General features: G+C 43.1%; 1 protein-coding gene across 1 annotated transcript in view; it reads right to left on the reverse strand.

Moving 5' to 3' along the window:
- Positions 1–20,951, reverse strand: part of RNF32 (ring finger protein 32) — a 38,222-nt gene extending 17,271 nt beyond the window's left edge. The window contains exons 1-7 of the mRNA XM_060156272.1: positions 20,919–20,951; positions 18,230–18,321; positions 17,161–17,443; positions 7,485–7,627; positions 4,559–4,591; positions 3,878–4,002; positions 3,625–3,733 (exon numbers count right to left, since the gene is read on the reverse strand). Of these exons, the coding sequence (XP_060012255.1) occupies positions 3,625–3,733; positions 3,878–4,002; positions 4,559–4,591; positions 7,485–7,627; positions 17,161–17,443; positions 18,230–18,244 (708 nt within the window). The 5' untranslated portion in view covers positions 18,245–18,321; positions 20,919–20,951. The remainder of the gene's footprint in view (positions 1–3,624; positions 3,734–3,877; positions 4,003–4,558; positions 4,592–7,484; positions 7,628–17,160; positions 17,444–18,229; positions 18,322–20,918) is intronic.
- Between the last annotated feature and the right edge of the window lie 2,648 nt (positions 20,952–23,599).

Here is a 23,599-nt window from a genome sequence, read left to right on the forward strand (position 1 = left end):
TCTTAGAAAACATTATGAGCATATCTGGGGGGTAAATTTCTAGAGAAGGGATCAAAGGGAACTGTCAGCCAGCAGGATGGTACATTCTTAGTTCTACCAATGGCTTATAAGACTATTTCCCCCTCCTTCTTATCAGCTCTAGATAATTATCAAAATTTTCAATTCTTGCCAATCTAATAGGTGAAATAGGTTCTTATTCTTGCTTTAGTTTAGTTTTCTCTAATTATGAGTAAGGTTGAGCGTCTTTTTATATAGTAATCACGTATCCGTAGTCCTGTAAACTGCTTGTCACATATTAAGGAAATTTGCTTCTAGTCCTTTGAATTGCAAATATGTTTTCCTGATTTGTCATTGGTCTTTCAATTTTTTCTCCCTATACATATGTTTTGAAGTTTTATGTAGTTACCAATCCTTTCTGTTATGGTTTGTGTGTGTTTATCGTTTTACAGATCCTACCAGAGAGGTCCTTCTCACTCCCACATGAGGAATTTATTTTTAATGCCTTCTTCTAAAATTACTCTGTTTAAGTTTTCATGTTTAACTCTTTGTTCTGTATGGAATATATTCTGGTGTAAGGAGTGAATTCCATTTTTGTTTATACCCTCTCCTCCTCCCCTCCAACCCCCCCGCTTCCTTCTCATGTCTGACTCAAGCCCAACTCCTTGGGATTTAGAAACTGTACACTAGTTCTACATTTCATATAGAGTTTATCTTTACATTTTTTTTTTTTTTTTTTTTGCGGTATGTGGGCCTCTCACTGTTGTGGCCTCTCCTGTTGTGGAGCACAGGCTCCGGACGCGCAGGGTCAACGGCCATGGCTCATGGGCCTAGCCGCTCCGCAGAATGTGGGATCTTCCCGGACCAGGGCACGAACCCGTGTCCCCTGCATCGGCTGGTGGACTCTCAACCACTGCGCCACCAGGGAAGCCCTATCTTTACATTTTAATTGTTAACATTTCACTGCATTTGTATTCTCTCTTCGGATGTACATGTGTATATGTGGGTGTGTGATCTATTTAAGGGTTAGATGCAGACATCACAATACTTCACCCCTAAATCCTTCAGCATGTGACTCCTGAGAACCAGGACACTGTACCTGACAGTGACACTGCAGTGAACACACAACTGACACATGACTACTGTATAATATATGGTCCATGTTCATATCCCCACATATCCCAATTATAGCACTGGTTTTACATTTAGTTTTGATCCAGGATCCAACCAAAGACCTCTCATTACATTTAAATGTTATATCTCTCAGACATCTTTGTTCTAGAACATTCCTCTTCTTTTCTTTATAACACTTTACAATTGAAGTCAGCTGTTTTGCAGAAGATTCCTCACTTCGGATTTGCCTGGTTGCATGTGTCCTCACGACTGGGTTCAGGTGAAGCAGCTTTGGTATGAAAGTGCAAAGGCAGTGTTCGGTCCCGGTGCTCCCCGTGCACATTAGGGACCCGTGGGTCACTCTGTGCAGCTAGTGGCAGTCACTGGGCTGCAAAGATGTCTACCAGACCTTTCCAGTGTACAGACTTCTCATTCTTTTTATAAATTCTCACTGATGTGTGGGATGATTCTTTGAGATTGTGTGAAAATCCAGTTCCTCGACAGTTGTTCACCCAATAGCTTATAGTAATTTACTGACATAGTTCTCAAACTATCATTTGTGTGCATCTATACAGTCTGGATATATCTGTAGAATCCTGGGTAAAATGAAATTCGGTGACCTAGTTCAATCACCTTTCAAATTCCATTGAAGCACACTGGCATTTTAAAGTTGTGGATTAACGCTTCCTAGATCATGCCTATAGCTCAGCATGTGAGTTCCATCAAGTTGGAAAAGGTAGGAAAAATCATCAGATTGCAAGAGTCATTTCCTAAACAGAAGTGCAACAGAACAGGACCCCATCCCCTATCCCAGATGTCCTCCGCACCCTGTCCTGCTGGAAGGGGTGTGAATGACTAGGAGAAAACAAGGTAGAATCCCAGATTCTCGATCACAGCCTCTCACCCCCCTGCTTCTGCCCCCGACTTCTCCAAAGGCCAGAGCGGCTGCAGGAACTGCCCACCCTGCCAGAGGGGCGCCTCCTAGAGCCAGGACAGGGGACAGCATCGTGGGCATCTCCAGCCGGCCGGCGCCACAGAAGCCACTGTTCAACCTCCGTCATCGAGATCCACAATATTTTAAGGCCATTTGCTCACATAGTGCCTTTAATGGTCTCCTACTCCTGAGGGCAAATCAAGTATATTTTCTTGGTAAGTCTGAGGCACAGACATCACATAAGCCATGATTCTGATTTTTTGCACATACTGATAGCCACCTTGCTTGCAACAGTTACCTAAGCGATCAGGAAGGGTATTAGAAAAAAAAATCTATTATCGCACTGCTTTAGAGTCGAGCCTAAATCCTCTTACTCTTCCGATTCCCGCGCAGTCCTGGGACGCTGTGAAGAAGCCCCTCACACCTCCCACCCCGGCACACAGAAGGTGGGCGAAGTTGCAAGACGCCAGAGAAGGAGACGCACAGACAGCAGCCCGGCGGCCTGAGGTCAGGCCGGGGGTCGGACGACAGCACGGGGTTGACGTGTTGATGGCAGCTGCAGGGGGCCAAGGTCCTTACGCTTCACACGCCCACGGAAGTCATACAGCGGAAGAAAGGGGATCCCGCACACAGTGAAGGGTAATTTTCTATCACTCATTGTTCCACGTGGGAGTGCAGCCCCCAAAATAGGTACGTTTAGAAAAGATCGAAATAAATGTGTGGGTGATGCTTCCACAAATAAGTGTAACAGGGAAGTGTGACCGTGAGTTTTATCTTAGTGATTTGAGGGTCACATCGTCAGAATAGCATACTCTCATACCGTGCTATCCTAAAGAAACGTGGACTATAGCACTACATCTAAAACAGCATAAAGACTAACTTGAACAATATGTTAACATTAGTAATAAATACAAATTTTCCGGTGCCTACTGTGTGCTATGGGTCAGGGCTGGAGCAGCTCTGCAGGGAGGGGTTACTGCCTTCACAGCACAGGCGCGCACTCCGAGGCCACAGCTGCAGCTGTTGGCCTGAAGCCGCTGAGCTGGGGAGGGAAGACCGGGGACTGCGGCCCGGGTAGCCGCTCCTTCCTCTGGGCCCGGCCATTTTGTATGAGGCACATAACGGAAAGTTGTCAAACAAGCCGAAAAGTACAGATAAAATGGTTAAAGGAAAGGGTAGAAACTGAAGTTATTTATTTTTCTAAAACGCTCGCATTTTGGTGACCCCAGGAGGTCCTCAATAAAATGGTAGCACTGTGGGCCTTTCTTTCTTTTTTTTTTTTAAGTTCCCTTCCATTTCTCAGGGGATGTTTATTTAAACAACTGTCATAAAATGGCCAAACGGAAGTTGCTTTGAATTTAACCTTATTCCAATTTTATGAATTTATGATTTGACTAGAAGAGGAAACCTGAAAGTATGGGCCGACTGGGTTAGAAAGCCAGTTTAAGGTGCCCGCATCTCAACCATTTGTAAAAAGCCCCAAACTGAAGTAAGGCTCAGGGTTTCACGGCCTCGCTGGCCTCCATGACCCATGAGTCACTGGCAGGGACCCGGCCCGGAGCGTCGAGGGTCACACCCACCTTTGCTTCAAAGAACTTTCTCCTCAACTTGGCGTCCGTGGGCGGCAGCGTCCTCCTCAGCTCCCGGTACCACTTCCTGACCACGTGTCCCCTCCAGAAGGCCTGGATCCTGGAGCACAGAACCCCATCAGCCCTGCCGTGCCAGCCCCGGGACGCGGCCAGGCCACGGGGAAGACCCCCCAGCAGCTTCCAAAGGCCTCCGAGCACCCTCTCAGATGGGCAGGCACGTTCCTGCGGCCCGGGGACCCCTCACCTGGTCGCACGCTTTATTCTGAAGAGTCGGGCCCCGTCGTGAATCACTCTGGTTTGATACTGGTTCTTTCTACAGAGAGGACAGGTTTTTTTATTTCCGAACTTTTCAAAAGCCTGAAGGCATGCCTGAAGAAAAACATTTCGCTTAAAATTTTACGAGTAATTACTTATAAACAACATTTTTACTTCTAATGTAATTATAGTGTTCTTTTCTCTCGTTATTATGAGACAGTCCAATTCAGATTATGAAGGGAAGAGGTTTCATCAGATGTTAACACCTTCCTCCTGAAACTTGCTCCAAAAATGGTATTTTATAAGAATATACATGCAGATACATCAAAAACTTCTGGGAACACCTCACGTGAAGGCGGATGGTCCCTGCATACGGGCGACTGCACAGTGAGCTCCGAGGGCGAGAGCTGTCACCCACTCTGGCGTACCGCACCAGCCACACTCTCTCATACAAACATCGGTGGCTCTTCTGCCACAGAAAATTCACCTTTTTCAAAACAGGACGAATTGTACTCTAGCCTAAAGTCATATTTCTAAGCATAAATGGTGGTTATGGATAAAATAAATGGTTCCTTTGAGGAGCCTTTAAGTGAGAGAGACGAGGCTCCACCCCTCTGAGCTACAAGGATGCTGCGAGCAGTTCAGGATGGGACAGAAGCGGGTTACTCACCCTGTGGAACACATGGGAACATGAAAGCAGCACCTGTTCACGAGAAGACAGAGATGTTTGAAGTTTAAATTAGTTTAAAAGAGAAGCAGCATCAATGCATTAATTAAAAGAAAAATTCTGACTATTTAAAAAGTAGGCTGTGTTGTTTCTTTGACAAATTTACAAAGCAGATTAACAACTTTGATATTTACAATATTTAGCGTTTAAGTTTAGCATAGCACAGGTATATAATCTCAACAAGAAAAACTAACTTAACAACAATCTGAAACATCAAACGAACACATGAAGTTTGCTGTAGAATGAGTGTATATTTAAAACGGAAACAATTACAAAAGAGAAGTATTTCTGGGCAGATCCAAAGAGAGAGAGCACACTGGTGAGGACCCAGGCTGGGGGGCGGGGAGCAGAGAAAGGAAAACAAATATCTTTCCTTAGGGCTTTGTTCAACTCAACTGCACTCTTGAATTTAATTAGCAATACACCCTAGAGACATATGAATCACTTTTTCTTTTTTAAATGCAGGGAAAGTGTGGTCTCCAGAAAATTCCACCTTCCTGTGACCCAAATTCTCCACCAAGTGATGACATTCTGGGCTGTGACAAAGGAGCTTGGACTGAATGAAGAAAAAGGTAGCTGGCTCTTCTGGAAGGAAAGGCCAGGGAGGGGTGAGACCAGGACAGCCAGCACGAAGCGACTCAGGCGCCCGTGGCCTCTCTCCGAATGTGTGGGACGGAGACAGGCGGCAGAGGCATTTCACCAGCAGTGCAGGCTTCCACCTTCCCAGGGCCACGTGATCCTGGTGAAACTTTCCAGTTTCAAAGTGACCACCGCCCCCCCCCCCCACCGTGCCTTCGTCTGGTCTACACTTTTCTTCTTTAATGGGAAGAATGGAAGAAATATCAGAACAAATAGAACTTAGAAAGATCTAAAACCTTTCCTTGAAACTTACTGCATGCCACCAATAACCCTAAATTGGAAAAACTCAGTAATGAAGGTCCTTTTTAATTACCAGCCTTGAATCTAACAGCAGCCTTTCGTGCATTCAATTGCTCATTGTCAATAGAATCATCTTTCAGAGTGTTTCATCTATCAACAGACATTTGATGATCTATATTGAATAATATTTTACTCTGTATATTTAAAATATACTTTCAGGGCTTCCCTGGTGGCGTAGTGGTTGGGAGTCCGCCTGCTGATGCAGGGGACACGGGTTCGTGCCCTGGTCCAGGAGGATCCCACATGCCGCAGAGCGGCTGGGCCCGTGAGCCATGGCCGCTGAGCCTGCGCGTCCGGAGCCTGTGCTCCGCAACGGGAGAGGCCGCAGCAGTGAGAGGCCCGCGTACCGCAAAAAACAAACAAAAATATATATTTATATATATATATATAAATAAATATATATATATATATATACTTTTAAATGTCCATAAACATTTGTTATTGGCAAACACTCTCTGAGATAACAAAAATAAACGATTCAGCCTTGGTGAATACACTAAAAATGTCCCAGAAGTTCAGATTAGATTCTAGCTGTCCCAAGCACACTTCCTGAGCTGGCCTACTGTGGATCACGTGAACTGTTTATGTCCTCATCTGTTAAAGGGGTATAATGCCTACCTCCGAGACATACGAGATTAACTGAAGCCTTCTCAAATCATTAAATGTCGGGAAAATGCCAACTATTGTTTATAACTAAGGAAAAAGCTAAACATGAGAACAATAAATAGAAATGCAAAATAAACACGTGTCTATATCTATAACCAAAAATGCTATAGTGAGAAATTTATAAAAAACAACATGGAAGAAATGGTGGGCATGTTGCATCCTGATTCCCCCTTAAGATATTCAACTTCAAACTTTCATTCTTCATACCACAGTCAGGCTAGATATTTATAGCCTAATTACGAAAGAGGTTGCTGGGGCCAGAAAGATTCCTTGTGGCTTTATTAGCTCTTTTGCTACTAAAATGCTAAATCATCCTAGAGGTATTTCTGTGCTTTAAGGGCTAATATCTTTCTGAAATGTCCAACTTTCATATATGTAAGATTAGGTTCTGATCGAGAACTAGAACATAATAAGTATGTTTAAAATGACGTGTGAGTTCAAATTAGTAAAGAACTAAACTGTATGACTGTGAACTCACTCACTAACGGTGAAACTTACTGAAGCAGATGCGTGGAGGGTTTGTGTGTCAGTGCCGTAGGCGCGGCCGGGGCCCCGGGGCTGAATCTCGCGCCTGCCTTTCCCTGTATGTGCTGTAGCTTTTACAGCACATTTCCAAGTGCCTCTGTGCAGGCAGCATAAGGCTATGCATGTGAGAGATCACTGCACGGTGGCCATTAGCTCAAAAAAAATCTAAGAATAGCGAAGTCCCTAACTTTCAGGAGATTAAAATTTAATTAGGCAGACAAAGTATGTATAGAAAAAACCCCTATGACATAGATTGATTGTATATTATGCATATTATCATCAATCTTACTATGGTAAACTTTCATGAATAAAGATTGTTAAAAGATTTTACTTAAAGATCCTTCCACAGGTTCTTTGGAGAGATTCAGTCTTCGTTTTTCTTTCATGGTTTCAAGTCGCAAAACAACTTAAAAGTTCCCCACCCTTCTGCGCTCGGTGCCCTCCCGGCAGCGTCCCCGCTCACCCCCAGCTGCTCACAGCCAGCGGAATGGGAACATTCCTTTTGTACAAACTCTGTACTTGAGAACTAACAGTATTCAGTAAATAAGTCTGTTTAATGAGGGTGTTTAGCTCTTTCTCACACACATACTTTAATTAATGGAAACAAAATGTAAGTCTTTGAGGGTCACATAGGAGGAAGAGACTGGAAAATGAAGCATGGACTCCCTTAGCCCCAGTTCAGAGTCCAGTCACTAGAGAATGCCCCACGGGCCTGCTTATCTAAGCTCACGCTAAACACCTGCGGGCGAAGTTCGAATTCTTCTTTGCATATTGGGCACGGCTGCATGGACTCCCCTTGCAGGATGGATCTTTGCTTCACTTTTTCCCATTCGTCTGATGACAGTGGCAATGGGGGAGTCTCAAAGAGGCCCAGCTTCTGTGCTGAAGTTAAAACAATATGAAATATGAGTTAAATCTCTTCTAGAATATGGTAACTCATGCATAATTTTAATGACATTATTTTGCAAATATTAAAGCAAAACACTTCCATTGCATACTTCATTCCACCATATTTAGAATGCTGCTTTTTTACGGGTGCACAGAAGTCAAGGAGAATACTATCTTACATTTATGCTTTAGGCTTTTATTTACAAAGAATTCCCCATATCTATTTCATTTTCATGATTCTATAAGGTAGGCCGGACTGATATCACTTTTTTTTTTGCGGTATGCGGGCCTCTCACTGTTGTGGCCCCTCCCGTTGCGGAGCACAGGCTCCGGACGCACAGGCCCAGCGGCCATGGCTCACGGGCCCAGCCGCTCCACGGCATGTGGGATCCTCCCGGACCGGGGCACGAACCGTGTCCCCTGCATCGGCAGGCGGACTCTCAACCACTGCGCCACCAGGGAAGGCCTTTAGTATAGTTTATAGTGCTTGTTATCATTGGTGGATTTGCTTTGGCTGCTCTCTTCTTTCTTTCTTTCTTTTTCTTTTCAAAATTACTTTGTAATTTTTTTATTTTTAAGAATTATTTTTTATTTTGATAACTTTCTTTTTTTTTTTCTCCGTTTTCTTCTGAGCCATGTGGCTGACGGGGTCTTGGTGATCTGGCCAGGTGTCAGGCCTGAGCCTCTGAGGTGGGAGAGCTGAGTTCAGGACAATGGTCCACCAGAGACCTCCCAGCTTCACGTAATATCAAATGGTGAAAACCTCCCAGAGATCTCCATCTCAACGCTAAGACCTAGCTCCACTCAATGACCAGCAAGCTACAGTGCTGGACACCCTATGTCAAACAACTAGCAAGACAGGAACACAACCCCACCCATTAGCAGAGAGGCTGCCGAAAATCATAAGAAGTTCACAGGCACCCCAAAACACACCACCAGACACAGTCCTGCCCACCAGAAAGATAAGATCCAGCCTCATCCACCAGAACACAGGCACCAGTCCCCTCCATCAGGAAGCCTCCACAAGCCACTGAACCAACCTTAGCCACTGGAGGCAGACACCGAAAACAATAGGAACTACGAAACTGCAGCCTGTGAAAAGGAGACCCCAAACACAGTAAGTTAAGCAAAATGAGAAGACAAAGAAACACACAGCAGATGAAGGAGCAAGGTAAAAACCCACCAGACCAAACAAATGAAGAGGAAATAGGCAGTCTACCTGAAAAAGAATTCAGAATAATGATAGTAAAGATGATCCAAAATCTTGGAAATAGAATAGACAAAATGCAAGAAATATTTAACAAGGACCTAGAAGAACTAAAGAGCAAACAAACAATGATGAACACCACAATAAATGAAATTAAAAATTCTCTAGAAAGAATCAATAGCAGAATAACTGAGGCAGGAGAACGGACAAGTGATGGGGAAGATAAAATAGTGGAAATAACTACTGCAGAGCAGAATAAAGAAAAAAGAATGAAAAGAATTGAGGGCAATCTTACAGACCTCTGGGACAACATTAAATGCACCAACATTCGAATTATGGGGGTCCCAGAAGAAGAAGAGAAAAAGAAAGGGACTGAGAAAATATTTGAAGAGATTATAGTTGAAAACTTCCCTAATATGGGAAAGAAAATAGTTAATCAAGTCCAGGAAGCACAGAGAGTCCCGTACAGGATAAATCCAAGGAGAAACATGCCAAGACACATATTAATAAAACTATCAAAAATTAAATACAAAGAAAAAAATATTAAAAGCAGCAAGGGAAAAACAACAAATAACATACAAGGGAACCCCCATAAGGTTAACAGCTGATCTTTCAGCAGAAACTCTGCAAGCCAGAAGGGAATGGCAGGACACATTTAAAGTGATGAAAGGGAAAAACCTATAACCAAGATTACTCTACCCAGCAAGGATCTCATTCAGATTCGACACAGAAATCAAAACCTTTACAGACAAGCAAAAGCTAAGGGAATTCAGCACCACCAAACCAGCTTTACAACAAATGCAAAAGGAACTTTTCTAGGCAGGAAACACAAGAGAAGGAAAAGATCTACAATAACAAACCCCAAACAATTAAGAAAATGGTAATAGGAACATACATATCAATAACTACCTTAAATGTAAATGGATTAAATGCTCCAACCAAAAGACATAGACTGGCTGAATGCATACAAAAACAAGACCCGTATATATGCTGTCTACAAGAGACCTACTTTAGACCGAGGGACACATACAGACTGAAAGTGAGGGGATGGAAAAAGATATTCCATGCAAATGGAAATCAAAAGAATGCTGGGGTAGCAATTCTCATATCAGACAAAATAGCCTTTAAAATAAAGACTATTACAAGAGACAAAGAAGGACACTACATAATGATCAAGGGAATCCAAGAAGAAGATATAACAATTGTAAATATTTATGTACCCAACATAGAAGCACCTCAATACATAAGGCAAATGGTAACAGCTATAAAAGGGGAAATCAGCAGTAACACAATCACAGTAGGGGACTTTAACACCCCACTTTCACCAAAGGACAGATCATGCAAAATGAAAATAAATAAGGAAACACAAGCTTTAAATGAGACATGATACATCATTCTCAATGGTGAAAAACTGAAACCATTTCCTCTAAGATCAGGAACAGGACAAGGCTGTCCACTCTCACCACTATTATTTGACATAATTTTGTAAGTTTTAGCCACAGGAGTCAGAAAAGAAAAAAGAACTAAAAGGAATCTATATCGGAAAAGAAGAAGTAAAGCTGTCACTGTTAGCAGATGACATGACACTATACATAGAGAATCCTAAAGATGCTACCAGAAAAATACTAGAGCTAATCAATGAATTTGGTAAAGTAGCAGGATACAAAATTAATGCACAGAAATCTCTTGCATTCCTCTACACTAATGATGAAAAATCTGAAAGAGAAATTAAGGAAACACTCCCATTTACCATGCAACAAAAACAATAAAATACCTAGGAATAAACCTACCTAAGGAGACAAAAGACCTGTATACAGAAAACTATTAGACACTGATAAAATAAATTAAAGATGATACAAGCAGATGGAGAGATATACCATGTTTTTGGATTGGAAGAATCAACATTGTGAAAATGACTATACTACCCAAAGCAATCTACAGATTCAATGAAATCCCTATCAAATTACCAATGGCATTTTTCACAGAACTAGAACAAAACATTTCATGATTTGTATGGAAACACAGACGACCCTGAATAGCCAAAGCAATCTTGAGAAAGAAAAACAGAGCTGGAGGGATCAAGCTCCTGGACTTCAGACTATACTACAAAGCTACAGTCATCAAGACAGTATGGTAGTGGCACAAAAAACAGAAATATAGATCAATGGGACAGGATAGAAAGCCCAGAGATAAACCCACACACATATGGTCACCTTATCTTTGATAAAGGACACAAGTATATACAATGGAAAAAAGACAGTCTCTTCAATAAGTGGTGCTGGGAAGACTGGACAACTACATGTAAAAGAGTGATGGTGCAGTGGTTGAGAGTCCGCCTGCCGGTGCAGGGGACATGGGTTCGTGCCTCGGTCCAGAAAGATCCCACATGCCATGGAGCGGGTGGGCCCGTGAGCCATGGCTGCTGAGCCTGCGTGTTCCGAGCCTGTGCTCCGCAACGGGAGAGGCCACCACAGTGAGAGGCCTGCGTACCGCAAAAAAAAAAAAAAAAAAAAAAAAAAAAAAGAATGAAATTAGAACACTCCCTAACACCATACACAAAAATAAACTCAAAATGGATTAAAGACCTAAATGTAAGGGCAGGCACTATCAAACTCTTAGAGGAAAACATAGGCAGAGCACTCTATGACATAAATCATAGCAAGATCCTTTTTGACCCACCTTCTAGAGTAAGGGAAATAAAAGCAAAAAATGAACAAATGAACAAATGGGACCTAACGAAATTTAAAAGCTTTTGCACAGCAAAGGAAACCAAAAACAAGATGAAAAGACAACCCTCAGAATGGGAGAAAATATTTGCAAATGAAGCAACTGACAAAGGATTAATCTCCAAAATTTATAAGCAGCTCATGCACCTCAATATCAAAAAAACAAACGGTGCAATCCAAAAATGGGCAGAGGACCTAAACAGACATTTCTCCAAAGAAGATATACAGACTGCCAACAAACACATGAAAGAATGCTCAACATCACTAATCATTAGAGAAATGCAAATCAAAACTACAATGAGATATCATCTCACACCAGTCAGAATGGCCATCATCAAAAAATCTACAAACAATAAATGCTGGACAGGGTGTGGAGAAAAGGGAACCCTCTTGCACTGTTGGTGGGACTGTAAATTGATACAGCCACTATGGAGAACAGTATGGAGGTTCCTTAAAAAATTAAAAATAGAACTACCATATGACCCAGCAATCCCACTACTGGGCATATACCCTGAGAAAACCATAATTCAAAAAGAGTCATGTACCAAAATGTTCATTGCAGCTCTGTTTACAATAGCCAGGACATGGAAGCAACCTAAGTGTCCATGACAGATGAATGGATAAAGAAGATGTGGCACATATATACAATGGAATATTACTCAGCCATAAAAAGAAATGAAATTGAGTAATACTGTATGCTAACACATATATATGGAATTAAAAAAAAAAAGGTTCTGAAGAACCTAGGGGCAGGACAGCAATAAAGATGCAGACGTAGAGAATGGACTTGAGGACATGGGGAGGGGGAAAGGTAAGCTGGGACGAAGTGCGAGAGTGGCATGGACATATATACACTACCAAATGTAAAGTAGATAGCTAGTGGGAAGCAGCTGCATAGCACAGGGAGACCATCTCAGTGCTTTGTGACCGTGCAAGAGGGAGGATATATGGGGATATATGTATAGCTGATTCACTTTTTTATAAAGCAGAAACTAAGACACCATTGTAAAGCAGTTATACTCCAATAAAGACATTAAAAAAAAAAAGAGCATGTGGTCCAACCTCATTAGTAACTAATATGCATAATAATTAGATTTTTAAAATAAGAGCTCCTGAAAGAATGACTCATTTACTCCAAATTGGGATTCTCTTCCTGATGTCTAATTTGCATCTACCCTGCTCAGGTGACTGTTCCGAGGCTGCTCGATCATTTCTGTAAACTGTACCTGCACATGGAAGACAGTCACTAAATCACTGTCACATTCTCCAAGCCTGTGCCTCTCCTGTGAGATGCCGTGTCTAGGACAGAACTAGCACTGTTAGCAGTTCTGGGGAGAATGATAAAGTGTCCACTGGGCACTGCAGCAACCTCAGGCTCCCTCTTCGTGGTTCAGCTCCTGCCCACAGGCCTTCAGCTCCTCTGCCATCCATCACCTGCCTTCGGACGCAAGTCCCAGCCAAACTTACTTTCCATACCCAGCATCACTGAAAACTTCATGGTGCTTCATCAAAAAATTAAATATAGAATTACCATATGATCCAGCAACTCCTCCTCTTGGTGTATTCGCCAAAGAACTGAAAGCAGGGACTCAAGCAGATATTTCTACACCAATGTTCACAGCAGCATTATTCACAGTAACCGAAAGGGAGAAACAAGTGTCCATTGATGGAATGGATAAACCAAATGTGCTATATGCAGGTAATGGAATGGTATTCCATCCTAAACAAGAATGAAATTCTGATAGTGCTACAACATGAACGGACCTTGGAGATGTTATGCTAAAAGCAATAAGCACAAAAGCACAAGTATCGTATGACTGCTCTTATACGCGGCTCCTAAAGCAGTCAGATTCGTAGAGACACAAAGTGAATTCGCGGTTGCCCAAGGCTGGGGGCGGGGACAGAGTTTGGGAAGATGAAAACGTCCTGGAGCCGGACAGCGGCGATGGTCGCTCAACAGTGGGAATGCGCTTAATGCTACTCAACTGTGTGCTTAAAAATGGTTGAAATGGTAAATTTGATGTTATGTATATTTTTTCTCTCTTTTTTTTTAACATCTTTATTGGAGTATAATTGCTTTACAATGGTGTGTTAGTTTCTGCTTTATAACAAAGTGAATCAGTTATACATATACGTACATCCCCATATCTCCTCCCTCTTGCACCTCCCTCCCTCCCACCATCCCTATCCCACCCCTCTAGGTGGTCACAAAGCACGGAGCTGGTCTCCCTGTGCTATGCGGCTGCTTCCCACTAGCTATCAGTATTACACTTGGTAGTGTATATATGTCCATGCCACTCTCTCGCTTTGTCACAGCTTACCCTTCCCCCTCCCCATATCCTCAAGTCCATTCTCCAGTAGGTCTGTGTCTTTATTGCTGTCTAACCCCTAGGTTATTCATGACATTTTTTTTCTCTTAAATTCCATATATGTGTGTTAGCATATGGTATTTTTCTTTCTCTTTCTGACTTACTTCACTCTGTATGACTGTCTCTAGGTCCATCCACCTCATTACAAATAGCTCAATTTCATTTCTTTTTATAGCTGAATAATATTCCATTGTATATATGTGCCACATCTTTATCCATTCATCCGATGATGGACACTTAGGTTGTTTCCATCTCCTGGCTATTGTAAATAGAGCTGCAATGAACATTTTGGTACATGACTCTTTTTGAATTATGGTTTTCTCAGGGTATATGTCCAGTAGTGGGATTGCTGGGTCATATGGTAGTTCTATTTTTAGTTTCTTAAGGAACCTCCATACTGTTCTCCATAGTGGCTGTACCAATTCACATTCCCACCAGCAGTGCAAGAGTGTTCCCTTTTCTCCACACCCTGTCCAGCATTTATTGTTTCTAGATTTTTGATGATGGCCATTCTGACTGGTGTGAGACGATATCTCATTGTAGTTTTGATTTGCATTTCTCTAATGATTAATGATGTTGAGCATTCTTTCATGTGTTTGTTGGCAGTCTGTATATCTTCTTTAGAGAAATGTCTGTTTAGGTCTTCTGCCCATTTTTGGATTGGGTTGTTTGTTTTTTTGTTATTGAGCTGCATGAGCTGCTTATAAATTTTGGAGATTAATCCTTTGTCAGTTGCTTCATTTGCAAATATTTTCTCCCATTCTGAGGGTTGTCTTTTCATCTTGTTTATGGTTTCCTTTTCTGTGCAAAAGCTTTGAAGTTTCATTAGGTCCCATTTGTTTATTTTTGTTTTTATTTCCATTTCTCTAGGAGGTGGGTCAAAAAGGATCTTGCTGTGATTTATGTCATAGAGTGTTCTGCCTATGTTTTCCTCTAAGAGTTTGATAGTGTCTGGCCTTACATTTAGGTCTTTAATCCATTTTGAGTTTATTTTTGTGTATGGTGTTAGGGAGTGTTCTGATTTCATTCTTTTACATGTATCTGTCCAGTTTTCCCAGCACCACTTATTGAAGAGGCTGTCTTTTCTCCACTGTATATTCTTGCCTCTTTTATCAAAGATAAGGTGACCATATGTGCGTGGGTTTATCTCTGGGATTTCTATCCTGTTCCATCGATCTATATTTCTGTTTTTGTGCCAGTACCATACTGTCTTGATGACTGTAGCTTTGTAGTATAGTCTGAAGTCCAGGAGCCTGATTCCTCCAGCTCCATTTTTCTTTCTCAAGATTGCTTTGGCTATTCAGGGTCTTTTGTGTTTCCATACAAATTCTGAAATTTTTTGCTCTAGTCTGTGAAAAATGCCATTGGTAATTTGATAGGGGTTGCATTGAATCTGTAGATTGCTTTGGGTAGTATAGTCATTTTCACAATGTTGATTCTTCCAGTCCAAGAACATGGTATATCTCTCCAACTATTTGTATCATCTTTAATGTCTTTCATCAGTGTCTTATAATTTTCTGCATACAGATCTTTTGTCTCCTTAGGTAGGTTTATTCCTAGGTATTTTATTATTTTTATTGCAATGGTAAATGGTAGAGTTTCCATAATTTCACTCTCAGATTTTTCATCCTTAGTGTATATGAATGCAAGGGATTTCCGTGCATTAATTTTGTATCCTGCTACTTTACCAAATTCATTGATTAGCTCTAGTTGTTTTCTGGTAGCATCTTTAGGATTCTCTATGTATAGTATCATGTCATCTGCAAACAGTGACAGCTTTACTTCTTCTTTTCCGATTTGGATTTGTTTTATTTTTCTTCTCTGATTGCTGTGGCTAAGACTTCCAAAAATATGTTGAATAATAGTGGTGAGAGTGGGCAGATGTAATGTATATTTTACCACAACAAAAATTTTAAAACCTCAAGCCCCTCTCCTCATCCGACCCCTCGCGTTTCTTCCCTGCTCTCCCGGTCTCCTCCACCCCGGCTCACCAGGCTCCGCCACTCTGTTCTTATTTCAGTATTTCAGCTCCTCAAATGCCCCAGGTCTCCTGCCTCAGAGCCCTGCCTCTGTCTTCTCCTCCATCAAGAACATTCTTCCTCTGTTCTTCACAGGGATAAACACTTTTTATCCTTTGAATCTATGGCAGAAGCTAGCTCATGTTCACCAGCCTGTTCCCCTCCTCCTGGGCACATAGCTGGACCTTACTTCCCAGCCTCCCTTGCTAAAAATAAAAATAAGAAATAAAAATCAAAACCTTTTCTTTTCCTAACTTTGCAGTTTAAAATAATCTCGGACTTGTAAACGGTTGTAAAACCGTGTAAAGAATCCTCATGTGCCTTGCACTCGGCCTCCCCAGATGTTCACATTTTACACGCCCTGAGTGCAGTGGTCCAATCTAGCAATTTATGTTGATCCAACGCTCTTGATTAATCTATACTCCCCGCAGGATGTCGTTCTTGTCTCACTGACGTCGTTTTGTTCTGACCCTGATCACTCACAGGGCTCAGTTGGCCTGTCCCCTTGGCCTCCCAGGATCTGGGACAGCACCTCAGTCTTTATTTGCTTCTCTTGACGCTTTTGCAGAGCACTGGCCAGGAACTGTGTAGAATGTCCTTCCACCTGGGTCATCTAAGGTTTCCTCAGAGTTACATTTGGAGATGCATCTTTGGCGAGAACGCGCTAGGAGGGATCTGCGTCTTTCTGAGAGCCTGGCGTTGGACTTTGTCACTTGGTAAAGGTGCTGGCGCTTCTCCTGTGGTGAGCTGGTCCCCGGGGTAATGCCATGAGGCTGTGCCCCGACCTGTGTCTCAACGCGACTCCCCTGCTAGTTCCAGCGTCCTCAGATGGTTGTTATCAGTGTGCTCTTTACCACATGGTGATTTTCTATTTCTAGTTCTGGTCTACTATACTTATAGTTGTCATTCTACTGTAAGAAAGAGCCTTCCCCATTACTTATTTATTTCTTCAGTTATTTATTTATGTCACTGTAGATTAATGGATATCTACTTTATTCTGTTTTACTGATTCTTACTCTACTTATCATTACTATCTTCATTTTCTTACTCAAATTGGCCTCATTATCACTTTTAAACTTCAGTACAGACATATCTTTCTGTAAGATCATAAGTTAAAATAATTTCTGTACCAGAGAAAATGGTACTATTAATCTCAACCAGATTCTTTAGGTCTAATAAGTCAAAATATGAATGAAGATTAGCTTACCTAAAGTTAGTGGTGGTGGTTTTGGATCAAGAACGTATTCTTTTTCTGGATCTTCCGCTTTAGGGCCTTGTGTGGTTTTTTTAAGTCCAGTATCTATTGTTGCTTTTGTATTTCTTTTTAGAGACTTGGATCTGTTCTCTGTCCAAGAATGTACATTTGTACATTTGTCCTTTGTCTTAGAATGATCTGCTATTGAAAGATTTCCAAGTTGAAGATCACGTAACATGTGATCTTGTAAAGCCACTGCAGTGACTGCTAAGTTATCCTGTTTAGATGAATGACCCTAGAAAGTGGGGAAAAAAGCCTTACATGCAGAACATTATCGAATGTACCATTTACAGGAAAGCTTATGCTCTAACAGTCAACCTGGATGCCACACCAGACCAAATCCAGTAGTAAAGGATGCTTCACCCAGCATTACCCAGGTCAGGGGAGCAAAGCCCAGTCTCACCATTTATGTTAACGACATAGTAACATCTTTTCACTTAATTACTAAGGCCTTAATCGTAATATGAATAAATGCATTCTGATGTATATAAGCTGTGCGTGCCTGAGCACATTCTGTTTCACTATAATTAGACTCCAGGCAAAGCTTACTTCTGTTACACTAAAGAGAAACTTGCATTTACGTGTATGCTTTTTTAGTGAAAACTTATACAAAATGCAATTTCCATGCAGCTAAGAGATGCTTACACCAAGTACTACAGCTGACAGTTCCTCACTGAAGCAAGGTTTGCAAACTATTTTTTATACTTTCAAATAGCTGAATTAAAATATATTCATGAGTGGGGCTTCCCTGGTGGCGCAGTGGTTGAGAGTCCGCCTGCCGATGCAGGGGACGCGGGTTCGTGCCCTGGTCCGGGAAGATCCCACGTGCCGCGGAGTGGCTGGGCCGGTGAGCCATGGCTGCTGAGCCTGCGCATCCAGAGCCTGCGCTCCGCAACACGAGAGGCCACAACAGTGAGAGGCCCGCGTACCACAAAAAAAAAAAAAAAAAAAAAAAAATATATATATATATATATATATTCATGAGTAAAACAATGTGTATGTTTTAAAAAGGATTTTGTACCTTATTTTTTAACATGCTGACCCAGGAGAAGTGGTTTCTTGGCTATATCAAATTATATCATCATTTCATATCCCAGTTCTTTGATTCTTCTACTGTAAAAAAGCCAACAGAAGGCCAACGTTAGAGTGTACCTAAAATCTCTGATGACGTTTACGGGGAAGAGCAATGTGGAGAGTCTAACTGATGATGATGAGTGCGCACCAGCACAGCACTCAGCTCTCTGCTCTGATCCCAGAGGAACTCAAGCCGGTCGTGACTCGATTCACCTGTCCTCAAGCAGGTCTCCTGATAGTTGGAGGGAACCTATTAATATGAATGAGAACAATCTGTTGCTAAATATAATGTTACTATACGTGAATACAACAAAATTTCAGACTACAAAGATCAGAGAATGTAAGTGAAATACCTCTTAAAGGGATAAGATTAAAACAGGGATTTGAAGGACAGAGAGCAGGCAATGAACATGCTACCCCACAGGTACAAGAAAAGCACAGGCACTCCAGAACTCAGCAGGTGTTTATGTTTTAGAGAAGGGAACAGTGGACGCTCTGGGATGTAAGAGGAATACTGTCTGACTTCACTCTGTCCACAACAGAGACATACATGGCTTCTAATCTTGCTCTACCTGTTTATACAAGATACGCAGCATATCTGAGTCTGTTCCCCCACCTCAAGACAGATATAATAACGCTCTCCTTGCAGGGTTACTGTTAGGATTAAATGAGACAACCTTTGTAAAGTATCTAAAATAGGTCCTTCTACACAGAAGATACTCTGTAAACAGTTATGCTTGATCCAGTTCCCTTCAAAGCTGATGGAAAGGCGCTTCCCTGGTGGCGCAGTGGTTAAGAATCCTCCTGCCAATGCAGGGGACACGGGTTCAAGCCCTGGTCTGGAAAGATCCCACATGCAGTGGTGCAACTAAGCCCACGTGCCACAACTACTGAGCCTGCGCTCTAGAGCCCACGAGCCACAACTACTGAGCCCACGTGTCACAACTACTGAAGCCCGCACGCCTAGAGCCTGTGCTCCGCAACAAGAGAAGCCGCCGCAATGAGGAGACCACGCACCGCAACAAAGAGTAGCCCCCGCTCGCCGCAACTAGGGAAAAGCCTGCGTGCAGCAACGGAGACCCAACGCAGCCACACACACACACACAAAGCTGGTGGAAGAATTTGGAATTGGCCCTTTTAGTTTTTAGACAAGGGTATATCTTATGAAGACAAGAGTACAAAATATATTGGGATAGGGAGGAACAGTAAACTGCTGGAGTAATTAGGGAGTACTGCTGAGGGCTTGATTGTAAGACAAGAGACAAATTAATCCCAAACATGTATCTCAGGATCAACACCTACATTCAGTTAGTCCCACAGAATGAGCTTCCTAAGGGGTGAGTGCAGAATGAGGAAAGCAAGCACAGTGGAAAGGAGTCTGTGAGATCCCCAAGACCCCTTAGCAGTGAGGTGACAGCTTCTACGGCAACCCCGTTCCCCTTCAATTCTGGCATCAAGAGGAGAATGAAGGAGTTTCCATCTAATATTTCATCACAACAGTCTAGGCTGAAGAAATGGTAGAAGGTATTTAAAATGCTGAAAGATCACTAACAGAATCTTCTACTTTCAAAATGCCTACAACCTGGCAGAATATAGTTTGCATCATCCTAAAAATTGTTTAATAATCATAGCTAGCTATCTGCAGTCGACAATTTTATCTCAAGTGTCTACACTGTAAGCCACTGGGCTTAACATCAAGAGCTTTTAAAAACGGTGCCCCTTGTAAGTCCTGTAGTGTCGTTAAATTTCAACATTAGAAACTATTTTCAACTATTTAGTCCAACTTCATTTTAAAAGGAGAAAACATATCCAGAGATTACTGACTCCTCCAAAATTATATAATTAGTCTGAGGCAGCAGTACGGTTAGAAACTTAATCCTTACCCAGTATTAAGAGCTAAAATTAATAGGAATATTTTTTCTTCGTAAATTCCATTGTTAACAATTAGTTAAAAGAGGTAGTGCTTGGTAAAAAGATACCACTGTGGTGGCAAAATTGTTACCGATTTGTCTAAGTGACTTTAAGCTAATTTATAAACATGCTAGTTAAAAACACAGGAACACCAGAGAAAGTTTTTAAAAGACAATTGGACACACTGTGTTGCCAGGTTTTATAACTTAGGAATTCCTTGTTTTACATTTTTGATGAGATTCCACCCAGGTTGGCCAGAAGCACAGAAACAGTTGTAGAATGACAGTCCTCCTGTCCCTGGGTATCCGTGGGACTGGTTCCAGGACCCGCCGGTTTTCACCAAAACCCCAGGATGCTCAAGTCCCAGAATCAGCCTCCACCCGACCCCCGTCCTCCGCCAGGGAGAGTGTAGCACTGCGGTACGTATTTACTGAAGAAAATCCGGGTATGGCCTGCAGGTGGGCCCCGCAGTTCACATCCTCGTTCAAGGGTCAACTGCATATGTTAACCGTGGGCCCCATTTCAGTAACGGGCTGGTTGTGGTTCTCAGTGACCGTTCTAGGCCCTCCCAAGGGATGGCCACGGAGTAGGCGGGCTGCCCTGGGGACCCGAGGACCTTTGGGTCTGCACAGGACAGTCCCGGCCGCTCCCGCCTCCAGGGCGCCCCCTCCCCTGCCCTCCCCAACCCATCCCACCTCTCCACCCTACTCCACCCGGGGCCGCACCTGCAGCGGAACCGACCCCGCCCTCTGCACACACACCGCGGCCGACGCCCTCCACCTCTGCGGCTCGCTGTTGCCTAGCAACCGCCGCCGCTCCGGTCACACGCCAGCGCGCATGCTCAACGGCCCAGTCCTGCCCCACGCTGAGCACCATTTTCCGGAAGCCCGCTGCGGCTCTGCCACAGTGCGCATGCTCGCAGGTCCCGCCCTTCTGCAGCCACACTGCGCATGCTCACCGGCTCTGCCCTGACCATAGTGCAGAAGCCTCTATCGCTTGGGCGGTGCTTTTACACCGCGCATGCTCATCTGCTGCGCGCCGCACAGGGCCGCGCCGCGCATGCTCGCCGCCGCGCGCGCTCGCGCAAGTGTCGGGGGCGGAGTGTGGAGTGCGGGGTGCGGACGCACGTGGGGCGCGTCGTCGAGTTCCCCGGCTCCGTGGTTTCCTTCGCTTAGCGCTCGCCAGATTTCGGCGCCCGGAGCGCGCCCTGCTGCGGGTCCTGGAGCCCTGACTGCCCAGAAAGCCAGGCCGCTGGCCCTGCCTCGGGTGTAGCCTGGACACGCCTGGCCCACTTCCTTTCCCTTCTTTAAGCATCACATCCTGCACTGCCCGTTGTCCAGTGTCCGAAAACCATTGTTTCTTATATTTGAATTTTTTAGTTGACGGAGGTAAGCTTAAATCCAGTCGGTAACGCTTCATCGCGGCACAACGCAGAGGCCAATAGAAGTTTGTTGAGACAGTGACTCAGCTGTGCTATTTAAACTTTTATTGAAATCAAGTTCAGCTGAAAGTACAGAGAAAAAATACAAAATGCAAATAGTCCTTTTTTTTTTTCCACCTCTCTGAAAGTGAGGTCTAAAGAAGTTACCAAGTTGATTGGAAATAGGTCATTGATTGTTAAAGGCCCAGAAGTTAAAGTTTTTGATGTACATTGGAGTAAATGATACACTGATGAAACAAGATAATCTGAAGCTTTATTGAAGATAATTTTTTTCCTAATGGAATTAAATTTTCTAAGATGGCCACTCCTATTTGGAAGTTTGTTGAAACAGACTAAAAACAAGGTAAAATTTTTTGATAAAGCCAAATTAAATTCATAATGAAGTTCATAATCTTTCACATAATATTTCAAACTTTTCCGACAAATATTGTAATCTTGATTTACATTCCAGTTGGTGATGGGTCTAGGAGACAAGTAAGGGTCACTAGTCCTCAGGACCTTTTGTTTTGTGACTCAGCACAGAGGAAAGAGTGGGAAAGCTTTGGATTCAGATAGGTAGATCTTACTTTTGGGTTCTATGTGTAAAGGGGACATTTCTTACTTCTCCCCTCAGTGTCCACGAGCCCTTCTCCACCAGTTGTCCTGGGGATGCTTCAGTCCTGGGATGGAACATATGCCCAGCTTCAGCTCATCAGAAAATCTCAGTGCCCTGGCCATAGTGACTCACAGTAAGTCCCCTACATATGAACGAGATCCATTCTGAGAGTGTGTTCATAAGTCCAGTGTGTAAGTCCAACAGAGCTAGCCTAGGTACTCAACTAACACAATCGGCTATATAGTACTGTAATAGGTTTATAATACTTTTCACATAAAGAATACATAAAAAACAAAGAATGAAGAAAATGTTTTCAATCTTATAGTACAATACCTTGAAAAGTACAGTAGTACAGAACAACAGGTGACACACAGGGGCTGGCATCCCGTGAACAGGCAAGAAGAGTTACTGACTGGAGGAGGGAGAGGAGGTGGGAGACGGTAGAGCTGAAGGATCATCAATAGGGGACGGACGGCAGCTGCAGTGTCGCTCACGCCGGATGCTGATGGCACAGGTTCTGGTTCCTTGCTGGATTCAATTCTATCTACCCTCCTGAAAAAACGATCCAGTGATGTCTGGGTAGTAGCTCTGTTTTTCTCGTCATAGGTGACGCGGTAGCACTGGATTGCATTCTGAAGGGCTGCTGCAACCTTCGTGTGCCGTTCTACGTTTGGGTCCTGTCCCTCAAAAACTCACAGTGCCTCCTCAAATACAGAAAATCCCCTTGCCATTTCCTGCGTCGCGAATCTCTTCTTAGCAGTACCAGCTACATCACCGCTGCTTTTACGCTTGCTTCTGGACATCCTGGGCTAGAAATAAAGGTACTGTACTGCTCTACTCTATACAGTACTGTACAGTGACGTACACAAAAGCACAGCCCCTTGTAGAGGATGCACGCATGTGACCACGTCCACCAGACACGTGAACTACCTTACGTGATTGGACGTGTGAACGCACGTTCGCATCTCTGAAAGTTCGAAACTTGAAGGTTCGTATGTAGAGGACTTACTGTAATTGGAATGAGCATAGGACCTAGTGGGGCTGATCAGATGGACTCAGTATATTTGTGGCAGCTACTGGAAAATTCCTTTAATTCTTCCTACTGAACGTAGAAACAAGAAAAGACGTGAAACTGCAGCTGTGCTGGCTATCTTGTCATTACAAGGTGAGAGCCTGAAGCTGTTGGGGGCCATCGTGAACCTCCGAAGGAGGATTATACAGGAAGTGGCAGAGATTTGGACAGAGTCCAAGCCCTGGTGAGATATTTTAAGCCCTGAAGGTAGCCCAGCTCTGAGTCTTTCCACTTACCTGAGTGAATAAATCCCCTTTATGCTTCAGCCAGTTGAAGTCTGGTTTTCTGTTACTTGTAA

Source organism: Lagenorhynchus albirostris, chromosome 8, assembly GCF_949774975.1.
Source record: "Lagenorhynchus albirostris chromosome 8, mLagAlb1.1, whole genome shotgun sequence".
Taxonomy (NCBI): domain Eukaryota; kingdom Metazoa; phylum Chordata; class Mammalia; order Artiodactyla; family Delphinidae; genus Lagenorhynchus; species Lagenorhynchus albirostris.